This window comes from Baudoinia panamericana (genome assembly GCF_000338955.1).
Source record: "Baudoinia panamericana UAMH 10762 unplaced genomic scaffold BAUCOscaffold_14, whole genome shotgun sequence".
NCBI classification, from domain to species: Eukaryota; Fungi; Ascomycota; class Dothideomycetes; order Mycosphaerellales; family Teratosphaeriaceae; genus Baudoinia; species Baudoinia panamericana.
The window spans coordinates 752623-764265 of NW_006911270.1; the positions used below are offsets into that span (position 1 = coordinate 752623).

At 55.4% G+C, this 11643-nt stretch overlaps 5 protein-coding genes across 5 annotated transcripts; 2 read left to right on the forward strand and 3 right to left on the reverse strand.

The window, feature by feature from the left end:
- Positions 1-81: 81 nt before the first annotated feature.
- On the forward strand, positions 82-1314 carry BAUCODRAFT_79459 (uncharacterized protein; the record flags this gene model as incomplete). Its single annotated transcript, XM_007682863.1, has 1 exon — positions 82-1314. A coding segment is annotated over one exon (1233 nt), but the record flags the coding sequence as incomplete, so codon positions are not given.
- Positions 1315-1610: 296 nt separating this feature from the next.
- BAUCODRAFT_160504 (uncharacterized protein) lies at positions 1611-3761 on the reverse strand (the record flags this gene model as incomplete). The annotated part of the gene is made up of 2 exons (XM_007683066.1): positions 1611-2095; positions 2147-3761. The coding sequence occupies 2 exons, from the start codon at positions 3759-3761 to the stop codon at positions 1611-1613; spliced, it is 2100 nt and encodes a 699-aa protein (XP_007681256.1).
- A 281-nt stretch (positions 3762-4042) lies between these two features.
- Positions 4043-4834, reverse strand: BAUCODRAFT_126839 (uncharacterized protein; the record flags this gene model as incomplete). Its single annotated transcript, XM_007683067.1, has 1 exon — positions 4043-4834. One exon carries the CDS (start codon positions 4832-4834, stop codon positions 4043-4045), a length of 792 nt encoding a protein of 263 aa, XP_007681257.1.
- Positions 4835-5159: 325 nt separating this feature from the next.
- On the forward strand, positions 5160-8129 carry BAUCODRAFT_78904 (uncharacterized protein; the record flags this gene model as incomplete). Its single annotated transcript, XM_007682825.1, has 3 exons — positions 5160-5431; positions 5482-7942; positions 8001-8129. The coding sequence occupies 3 exons, from the start codon at positions 5160-5162 to the stop codon at positions 8127-8129; spliced, it is 2862 nt and encodes a 953-aa protein (XP_007681015.1).
- Positions 8130-9036: 907 nt separating this feature from the next.
- On the reverse strand, positions 9037-10260 carry BAUCODRAFT_98323 (uncharacterized protein; the record flags this gene model as incomplete). The annotated part of the gene is made up of 3 exons (XM_007683068.1): positions 9037-9483; positions 9539-9629; positions 9677-10260. Coding segments are annotated over 3 exons (1119 nt in total), but the record flags the coding sequence as incomplete, so codon positions are not given.
- Positions 10261-11643: the final 1383 nt, after the last annotated feature.

Below are 11643 nucleotides of genomic sequence, written 5' to 3' on the forward strand. Positions count from 1 at the left end.
TCGTCTGCCATATTCTTGTCCGTGGAGGTGAGCACGCGAGCGTCCAGTCTGTCGCAACCTCAACCCATCACTGACTGCTAAGTGCAGTACTCAAGTACAGACAAGACCGAGATCGAACAATGGCTAGTGACGTCGAACCACATCGCCTCGCAAGACCAAGACCAAGCGAAGGCGGACGAACGACTTGCAACTCTAAACAGCCATCTTTCGACCCGCACAACGCTACTAGGTAGTAAACCCAGTGTCGCAGATATCGCTCTATATGCGCGGTTGGCGCCAATGGTCAAAAACTGGAGTGACGAGCAACGGACGGGAGAGCAGGGTTATCATCATATCGTACGGTGGCTGGACTTCGTGCAAAATGCGCCTTTGTTCGGTCTGAAAGTGCGAGAGAGCGAGAAAATCAATATCGACCCCGAAAAGGTTGTCTTCCACCCCAAGCCGGTGGATCAGAAAGCGGAGAAGGAGCGGAAGAAGAAGGAGAAAGCATTAGCTACAGCAGGTGCCGACACAGCTGCGGCCGCTGGAGGCACGGTCACGGATGCGGCGAGCAAACAGACGCAGACCGTAGCGCAGGCGAAACCAAAGAAGGAGAACAAGAAGGACGTGGGCGACAAGATAGCAGACGCTGTAGGCGCGGAAGCACCTACGGAGAAGAAGCAGAAAAAGGAGAAGCAGCCGAAACCGCAGAAGAACGCACCAGCCGCGGACAAGCCACTATCACCAGCCCTCATCGATCTCCGCGTCGGACATATCCTCAAAGCCATCAACCACCCAGACGCAGACTCACTCTTCGTAAGTACCGTCGACGTCGGAGATCCGCCAGGCACGGACAACACGTCCGAATACGAAGGCAAGGTCGTACGAACCGTTTGCTCTGGTCTAAATGGCCTTGTACCGCTCGAGGAGATGCAGGGACGCAAGATCGTCGCAGTCTGCAATCTCAAGCCCGTCAAGATGCGAGGGATCCAGTCCGCGGCTATGGTGCTGGCGGCTTCGCCGCGGTTGGCGCCGGGGGAGGAGGACAAGCATGCAGGACCTGTGGAGCTCGTTAACCCGCCGGAGGGTGCGCAGGCAGGAGAGAGGGTGTACTTTGAGGGTTGGGAAGGTGAGCCGGAGGCGCAACTGAACCCGAAGAAGAAGGTGTGGGATTACTGTCAGGCTGGCTTTTTGACGACGGAGAGTAGGGAGGCGGCGTTCGATCCTAAGGCTGTGGAACAGCTGAAAGACGGTGGGAAGATGGAGATTGCGCCATTGAAGACAAATGGCGGGATTTGTACGGTCAAGAGTCTGACAGGTGCCATCATTCGCTGAGCCAGACATGTACACCTTGATACGAAAAGTGTTTACACAAATGCCACATAGTAAGGCCGGCAGGCAGGGACACAGCCTGACGCGAGACGGGCGACAAGGCGACAATGATATAGCAAGGGCTTGCGTGGACGGACTCGAGTAAGGCGCCGGCGACGTTGCCGAAGTCAAACAACGCTTTTGCTTGCGAGAGTATGTACATCGAACCGCGATCAGGCAAGCGAAAAGTCAATGTGAGTACCGAGCAGATAGCCACCATGCCGTCAACGAACGCGTTGAGATTGCGCGGCGCGGCCATGCTAGCGCACCTTTGTGGGCGACTGAAATGGAAGACTGGGTCGCCTTCTGACCGACTGACTCAACGTACCATTTCCTCTGCTCACGCTTCGTATCAACGTCCTCAAATCTCTTGGCGCGTCGATTGCAGGATCCGGCATAGCCATGCCCGCCATATGCTCCCGCAGCGCCTTTAGCTGACTCTGATACGTGTAATCAGGTGGCATCTGAGATGTCTCCGGCACGTCGCCTTCACTGTTCGGCACCTGCACGTTAGCGTCGTCGAGATAGCTCGGTCGCCGACGGGGTACAATGATATGCTTCACGGGGTCCGGTACCCGTAGCATGTCGGTAGCGGTAGTAAAGTAATGACTGTCTTCGACACGTATCGTGCTGTTGCGTCTTGTGTTGGCTGCGGTGTCTTCGGCTTTGCACGAGCTGTCAGGGCCTGTCTGCGAGCCTTTCTTCAAGACGGAGCGGAGTCGGCGTGGCCGAGCCCCTTCTGTGACTGTCCAGTGCTGTCAGCAGTCGCACGCTAATATGCGGCGGCAATACATACGCGTCTTAGTAGCATCGTAGCCAAGCAGTTGATTCCTACCGAAACCAGCGTGGTTAGACATTCGAACGGTCGGGTCTACAACCTCCTCAATGACTTCATTGACCTCGATCATTGCGTGACTGCTTCTGGGGTATGTGCCAGGCATCGGGTGTCTGCGAAACTCGAATGACACATCACTGTCAGCTTTGTTAACGTCTTTCCGCGACTGACTGCTTTTCGGGTAGGCGCCTGGCATCCTCGATCTGCGGAAGTCCCAGGTCACACCGCCGTCGCTTTGCATGTCAACTACATCTTCGACGTCTTCCATTGCTCCTCTCAATTGTGCTTCGGTGCCTTGGCGTGGCGAGAGCGTTTGCTCTGGTGGCTCATGTTCTTCAGTCATGCCTTCGTTCATTTGGTCTTCGTTCGCGGCCTGAACTGCATCCGGCTCCATGTCGTCGTTCTCGCTCGCGTCGTCTTCGTCAGACGCCTCGGAGTCGCTGTATTGCCGCTCGGGTGCTTTGACTGACGACAACTGGGCCATGATGAGTTCGGTGCGTCCATTCAAGCTCACCTTTCGTTGTGATCCCAGGCCATCGGATCCCTTTGCTAGGATGCCTGGGTCCGCTTCGTCGTTCAAGTTCGCGTACGGCATGGGCGCACTGCTGACCTCAAGCTTCACGTCGCTTAATGCAGGATCGAAGTGCACTTCAGGCAGCGGCCCGCCGCTGATCGAGAGAGCTGCAAAAGTGAGCGCCGCTGTGCACTTGCGTTTGCGCTTTTGCTTCGGGCGGTAGGAAACGAGCCGCTCAGTGTCTTCGAAGCCATCCCCTTGCCTGCCGTTAGTCGTATTTGCCAGAAATGGTAGGGTGAAGGAGTGTCCTCTGCGCTGTGGCCGCAGAAACTTCTGCTTCAAAGCGGGAGCGCTCAATTGCTGCTTTGAGCGGAACCTTCGGGCCTGGTGACCCTGGCCTTGACTTACAGAGTCGACTATTGGATCTTGAACATGAATGGCTGGTGCGCTGCTAACCGGCTCCGGCATGGCTGCTGTGTCCGGAAGAGACGATACGCAGACCAGCTCGCTGACTGGCAGTCTCCGTAGATGTACTTTTGATGCAGCCTTAGATCTCGCGACTTCGACGGCATTGCGAGCAGACTTTATTATAGCGACTGGGCGCCTTGGTGCCTTTCCCGTGTGCGTGGACTTCGCTTTGGACCCTTGTGTAACACCCGTCACTGCCTTCTGGACACGTGCCGATCCCACGGCAGCCTTTAGGCGGCCACCAGCAGCCGCAGCATATGAAAATTCCTGGCGAGAGGGTCTGTCCGTATATTGGGCCCCAGACTGGCCTGTAGAGACTAGCTCGGCATCGGACAGGGCAGACGAATCCGAACTTGGATCTTCCCGCTTAGAAACGGCTCGCTGGGCCTGCTGATTTGCCTCCTCAGCCCCAATCTCATCATCACTGCTTGGGATGTCGTAAGGATCCTTTCGAGCAAACTGGCTGCCAGTCAGCGGCAGAGGGCGACTGTTTCTCCGATATGTGATCAGCTGCGGCTTCCGGCGGAATCCTTGGGAATGAGCAGCGTTTTGGTTGATCAATACACGGTATCGCTCACTCGTTTGTGCTGCCATTGCATTGAGATGCGAGTGTGATGACCGATGAACACAAATTGAGATGGGGGAGACAGAGTAAGTGATGTGTGCAAAGATGCGGTCTGGATAAGGTTTCAGGCTGCCGTGGCCAAATGGGAAGGAGCGCCTACCTCTCTCGGTCATCTGCAAATTGGTATACTGCCAACCAGATAGTTCTATAGACTCGACTGATTGCAATGCTCGATTCGCTCTGTACGCCATCAGACTGGTATCTCAATTCTAAGCAACTGCCAACGCCATCGATGCCGCTGAAGCCAAGCTCACAACATCCGTCGAATGTCTTTTTCGCCCTTGTACTTTTCCAGCCCGTGGTCTAGATGTTCCCACCACTCGAACATCATCGTCTGACATATCAGCTTGAACCAAGGCGTGAATGTGAGCTTGTCATCCTTGAACATCTCCTTCAGTTCGGCCTCCGAGACATATCGCGTCGCCTGGACTTCGTTCGGGTTGATATCCAAGTCCACATCTGCCTTGATGAAAAGGATATAGTCGATCTCGTGCTCTCCCCACTTGCCGTCGCTGGGTGCTTTGTAGTGTATGCGGGTCAGGAAGTCGAAATGCTCCACGGGCACCTGTTTGGCTTTGATGCCGAGCTCTTGGTCAAGTTTTCTTTGCGCTGCGCGCTTCACACCCGCCACGGCTGCGTCCAGCGTTGACCCCGTCTCGCCTGGTACGCCTAGAGGGTGCGAGCAGCAGGTGTTAGTCCACATGTCCGGGAAAGTGATCTTCTCTGATGCTCTTTGCTGGAGCAGTAATCGGTTCTGGGAGTCGAAGAGGAAACACGAGAATGCGCGGTGCAGTAAACCTTTGTTGATGTTCTCCATTAGGTGGCACACTTTCTTGCTCGCGCTGCCGATCGGTTGGTCGTGGTCATCCAGAACAATACAGACTTCGTCCATAAGCCGGATCTGCTCCTCGTCGTAACCCTGCAAATCATCGTCTTTCAAGGCTGAGCGTGTCTGTGTAGCAAGCGAAGTGTTGATCTCCGGAAAGAGACTAAGAATATGTTCGGCTGAGGCAGGCTGCGCTGGCGCCATCGTTGCAGTCATGGTGACACTCATCTTGGTTGCGCAGATGTTCTGAAGCGAATAGAAGAAAGTGTAGGTGCTCAAACACCTGTAACGACTGTTGCGGGCGAGAAAGTGGTTCGACGCATTGAAAGTTCCAGTAACAAAGGTATGCAGGGTCTGAGTGAGACTTACGACATCATATAGCCGACCGTAAGCCAATGCAACCACTTCGATTAGCGCGTTTAGGCGCGTCTTCCATCCGCGCTTCATACTCGCTGTCTCCAATTGCTAAACAGCTGACCGGGTACGAAGCTGACGGAAGAACGAAGAGAACAGCAAGATGACGTCTTTGGTCGACGCGATCATGCAATCTGACGGTGCTGCTCCCGAAGGACCGCGGAGCGACGCACCCTCTGCGAATGGGAGACGGCAGGCTCGCTCGTCCAGCAGACCCCGAGGGCCCCCTACTGGCAGTACACCTGGCATGCACAGTGATATGGGCGGCTTCCCTGACGACGAAGTTGTTGGACTACGAGGAATGCGACGGCAAGCACCGGGCCAGCAGCAAGATGTGCCGAGAGTGGTCGACACAACTGCGGAGACGCTGGGCATACAGTTTGAGCGCTTCCTCGAGAAGTGAGTGACAAGGGGCATCATCAACGGTACGATTGACTGACAATTCGTAGCTTCACGGAAGACCCAACACCGTCAGCAGCTCCTGCATCTAGTGCTGTAACGACGAACAAATACTACATCGCGCAGATCCATGGCTTGTGCCAGTTCAAGCTGTCAACACTCTACATCGACTTTACCCACTTGATGGACCACGAGCGTGGTGTATTAGCCAACGCGATCCAAGGCGACTTCTATCGCTTCCATCCGTACATGCTGCGGGCTCTGAACAACCTGATTGCGAAGCACGAGCCGCAATACTACCGAGAGCACAGACAGCCCGGCTCCACGACCGCCAGGACAGACACGTCGCTTGCCGGCAACAGCTATAGCGGAGACGATAGCATGAACGACAAGACGCCAAACCAGCAGACAGACAAGATCTTTGCATTAGCCTTCTACAACCTCCCATTAGTGTCAAGAGTGCGTCAATTGCGGACTGAGCAAATCGGAAAGCTCGCTTCAATATCTGGGACCGTGACCCGCACGTCAGAAGTGCGGCCTGAGCTGCATCTCGCCACATTCATCTGCGAGGGCTGCAACGCAGTCATCCCAGACGTAGAGCAGATCTTCAAGTACTCGGAGCCCACACAATGTCCCAATCTGACGTGCGGCAACCGCCAAGGCTGGCGGCTCGACATCAGACAGAGTACGTTTATTGACTGGCAAAAGGTCCGGATCCAGGAGAACAGCTCAGAGATACCTACCGGAAGCATGCCGAGGACGATGGACGTCATTCTGCGAGGCGAAATGGTCGATCGAGCAAAGGCTGGCGAGAAGTGTATCTTCACAGGCACACTCATTGTTGTCCCGGACGTCAGCCAGTTCCGTGTGCCTGGGACCCGAGTACAGGCTATCCGAGACTCGCAAGCTCCGCGCGGCGGTGACGTGGGCGGGAGCGGTGTTGGCGGGCTTAAGGCGTTAGGTGTGCGCGACTTGACGTACCGCATGGCATTCCTGGCAAACATGGTGACACCCGACACTTCAACGCAGGGCCAGAGCGCGAACCAGCATCTCAAGGGACACGCAGGCAACATTCTCAGCTCGCTAGGTCAGATGGTCGATCTGAATGAAACAACCGGCGATCAGGCCCAACAAGACTACTTAGACACTCTTACCCCAGCCGAGATTGACGACCTTAGGAACATGGTCCAGACACCGAACGTCTTCATGCGGCTCGTGGACTCTCTGGCGCCAATGGTATACGGCCACACCATCGTGAAGAAGGGTCTGCTCCTGCAGCTCATGGGAGGCGTCAGCAAGACCACGCCTGAAGGCATGGCACTCCGCGGCGACATCAACATTTGCATCGTCGGCGATCCTAGTACAAGCAAATCCCAGTTCTTGAAGTACATCTGCTCGTTCCTTCCGCGCGCAGTGTACACTTCCGGCAAAGCATCCTCAGCCGCCGGTCTTACAGCCGCGGTGGTAAAGGACGAGGAAACGGGTGAGTTCACCATCGAAGCGGGTGCGCTCATGCTCGCCGACAACGGCATCTGCGCCATCGACGAGTTCGATAAGATGGACATTGCGGACCAAGTCGCCATCCACGAAGCCATGGAACAGCAAACCATCTCCATCGCCAAAGCCGGCATCCAGGCTACGCTCAACGCCCGCACGAGCATCCTTGCGGCAGCCAATCCGGTCGGAGGGCGATATAACCGCAAGACGACCCTGCGAGCCAACATTAACATGAGCGCGCCCATCATGTCACGCTTTGACCTGTTCTTTGTCGTCCTGGACGAGTGCAACGCACAGATCGACGAACACCTCGCCCGGCATATCGTGGCTATCCATCAACTCAAAGACGATGCGGTGGAGCCTGAGTACAGCACAGAGCAGCTGCAACGGTACATCCGCTTCGCCCGCTTGTTTCAGCCCGTCTTCACCGAGTCGGCCAAAGCATATCTTGTCGAGCGGTACAAGGAGCTGCGAGCGGATGACGCGCAAGGCGGCATTGGCAGGAACTCGTACCGTATCACTGTTCGACAACTGGAATCGCTTATCCGATTGAGCGAGGCGATAGCGAAGGCCAACTGTGTGGACGAGGTAACAGACGATTTCGTTAAGGAAGCGTACCATCTTTTGAAGCAGAGCATCATCAGCGTCGAGAAGGACGACGTAGAGTTTGAGGACGAAGAAGAGCCAGCTGCCGCTGCCGGTGCAGATGAGCAGAATGGTGACTCGCCTATGGAAGGCAGTGAGGAGGCAGAAGGTGATGCTCGAGCATCTGCGACGCCAGCACCCGCTGCACCGCCACGACCTCGGACGCAGATTAAATGGGAAGACTACGTGCAGATCCAGAACAAGCTGCTGAGGCGCGTGAATAACGATCAAAGTACCGCTGAAGATGGCGTCGAAGAAGATGATTTACTCATGTGGTATCTGGAGCAGATCGAAAGTCAGCTGGAGAGTCAGGAGGACATGGAGCATCAGCGGAGTCTGGCACGGAAGGTGCTAAAGCGGATGGTCAAGGTGAGCCATTTACATCTTGGGTGCTGCGTGTTGAGAGCTGTGCTAATAAGTGTTGTAGGACAACGTGCTACTGCAGATCCGCGGCGAAGGCTTAGCGGACGAAGCTGGAGACGCTCCGCAACAAGACGACAGGGTGGTATACCTTGTGCATCCGAACTGCAACGCAGACGAAATCCTTGGACAATGAGGAATCTGATGCTGGGCTTTGGCGTGATGATTTGGTGCTGCATTAGCGATATTGAAGTTCGGACACGCTTGACATGAGGTTCCTCATGCGGCGTCGAGGCGTGAAGATGCAAGCGACAGCGATACGCATGTAGGAATCTACAGTCGGTTACAGCTTCTTTGCTTGGTGTAAGGTCATCATCATGCCTTCAAACGAGCGCTCAGCGAACAATCATTACCATTACCCGCCCACGCAGAAAAGCAACACATGATGCCCGCGAGAGCCTGCCAAGATGATCTTCAGCCACCCTCAGTGATGAAGAGACAAACATAAGCATGATCAGATAAGGTACAGATAAGCCATATGCATTTGCGACCGAGGATACCGAGCGCCTAGACGTCCAATGCGGTGGCGACCGAATGGTTGATGTTGAGGTGAGAAGTGCTAGTCCGGCAGATGATTTGCACGTCGCTATGCAGTGTGGACAATGGTTGCGGTGATGTTGAGCGATGCGAAACGGCTGCGGGTTGTGGGATTGTCGTCAATCGCGTAAAGCGGCATTGAGCGTAGTGACATAATGCGTGGCGTTGCTGAATACACGATAATTCATGAGACAGTTGATGTGCTGCACAGTGAGACCATGACGAGCTCAGTTCTGCTCAGAAGCAGCAGCGGAGTCGACGGGGCTTTCGGCGTTGACTTTGCTGGGCGAAGTCTCGACGACCTTGGTGTCCGTCGCGGTGTTCTCGGTGGCGCTAACCTTGGCGTCACTGCCCGAAGCGACGTTGATCTGGACTAGGGGACGAACGGCAGTCTGCTGCGAGGCGGCAATGTAGGGCACTGCGTTCGCAGTAAGACGCTCTGGGAAGTGACGAATCGCAGACTGAGCCCAGCGCTGGCCCTGTATCGGCACGTTTGGAGTGCTGCCAAGGAACTGGTCAAACTCGGTGCCAGCATTGGAGTCATGAACGGACGACCCAGTGTACGGAAGGCGGCCGTGACGCCAAGCCTGAGTGGCATACTCGTACTCAGCCGAACGGAATTGACGAGCAGCCTGAGTCTGCTGCTTCAAACTCTTTTGCTCCTGGGTGTCGGCGTAGCGGATCTGGATCTGAAGGTCCTCGTCGCCAGACTCGATGCTCTTGTTGTTGAATGTTCTGATGACCTCCTCGCACGCCTCGGCTGTGTCAAATCGAGCGAAGCCGACTCCGCGGCCGTTACCGTTCTTGTCGCGGAGAATGCGAGCAGAGCACACCTTGTGCGGAGCGAACAGCTGACCGAGCTCGTGCTCATTCATGGACTTTGGCAGATTAGAGACGTAGAGGTTGGTGTTTTGCGGATCGGAGAAAGTCTTAAGCTTCGAGTAGAAAGATTCCTGAGCGGCGGTCAGCACGACGGCATAGGAACTGATGAGGGCAGGCCATACTTACTCTGGCGAAGCTAACTTCGTAGCCCAGGTAATGGAAGCCACGAATGCAGTTCTCAGCATCTTCGTAGTTGTGGTACTTCACGAAGCCAAACCTAGCGCTTGTCAGCAGAGCCTGTGCCTGCGAAGGTGAGGTACGTACCCCTTGCACAAGCCGTTGGTCATGTCGATGATGGACTTGGAGCTCTTGATATCGCCAAATCGCTGACCCCAAGACTCCAGCATCTCGTCGGTGGTCTCCGGGTGCAGCCCGCGAATGTAGACATTGGTCTCACCACGCTGGTTCTCCAGAGCACGGTCGAGAGGCTTAAGCGGTGACGATGGCGCTGGAATGGCACGTGGGATGGCCGGCTCGCGGGCGACAAGGAGCTTGATGCGTGGTGAGACATCGCTCTGGTCCGGCTGCTTGACGATTGGGATGCCGTACGGGCCGACCATGGAGGTCGGCGAAGGCGTGCTCTGCGTGAACACGCCGCTTGGTGAACGATTGATGGCGATACCACCGTGAGCGAAGGTGGGATAGCCGGCGTAGGATGGAGTCGCTGGCTGATCATTCTCGTTCGAGGAGATGGAGTCACGACGTGGCGTGATGAGCGTTGGAACTTCGGTGGTTGTGGCTCCTGTGGTCGGCGTCCAGTTCTGCGAGAGCGGGCTGTTGTCGTGATGCTGGTATGTTTGATAGCTCATCGGAGGCATGTAGTGGCTGGCATGCGGCGTGTACATATTGGCAGCGTGGGTAGCGGTGTTACCGTTGTTGTAGCCATTGGGGCAGACGTACGCGCCCGTATTGCTGTACAGACTGGTGGGCATTGGGGCTGTCGAGTACCCATTGTAGCTGCTAGCAACGCCGTGCATCATGGTGTTCTTGGCTTGAGCTGCGTAGGCCTGATTCTGCATTCCAAGGCCTTGGAATCCATGAGCGAGGCTAGCAATGTCCGGGGTCTGATGATGCATGCCTCCGTAGCCTTGTCCACGCCCGTACTGGCTGCTGTACATATTATCCGTGCCGTACGTGTTGCCAGCGCGGTTGTACCCAAGGTTCTTCGTGTCTGAGTTTGCAGCCATTGCTGGGACGTGGTCAGCGATCCATTCGTGCGTGCAAATTCAGCATCAGTGTCAGCACTGCTGTAATGCAATGCATGGTGATTAAGAGGCCCAGGAAAGTTGAAAGGCAGTTGCTCGTTGGGTATATGTTGGCCAGGACCGGTGCATCGTGTTTGCCGGAGGGGAAGATGACCTTCAGAAAGCGCTTACCGTGTTACTTGTTGGCCTTGCGGTACGTGCTGGCAAGTTTACACCTTGTGAAGCGTGGCTTGTCTGAGCACGGTCAGCTGGATTTGTGGGTAATGCAGGGTTGGGAATGAGTCTGCAGGCGATGGCGTAGATGGAGACCACTTGTCTGCTGTTGATAGTGTGAAGGGGGCTGCATAAGTAGAGACTGGCGGAGTAACTCACCTACTGAGCTCGTTGATGCTGGTCGTGATGACGAAGACGATGTTGATCTGGCGGTTCCGGGTGAAAGGAGTGACAAGGCTGTTGCTGATGCTGGTCAACGGTCCAATACAATGGGAAGAAACGGGTGTTTTAAAGCAATCTGCGTGGGTGTGTGAAGAGTGAGGAAGAAGAGGAGAGGAAAAAAGATGACCCAAGGAGGAGTGTTGACGCAAGCCGTGCCCGGGCCGTAGCTGAGTTGAGTGAGGAAAGAGCTTCTCGTACCTGAGAAAGACTTCACGGCCTGGATTGTTCCTCCGTCCAGCTAGCGGTAGCAATAGCGTCACGCAGAGAAAGTCCGGGTGCGATGGAAGTGGAAGTGAGGTCTCAGAGAGAAGAAGCTGGTATCGGTGATGTCTTGGCAGGTCCTGACTATCGGTCAGGTGAACTTCGTGGAAGGCAACAGCAGCCGGAAGCAGCGTATAAGCAGCAGTGGCGTGAGTGGGTAAGCAGGATAGGGATGTCTGTGAGAGATAGGCAGACAACAACGGTGTAATCGTCTGGGAATAAGTGATCTGATCCTGTCTTGAATGCTCGAGGCAGTCGATTGTTTTGTACACGGCGTTTGTAGTCTGTCACACGCAGGGGACGATGCGGTGTTGTTACGCCTGCAAGCCG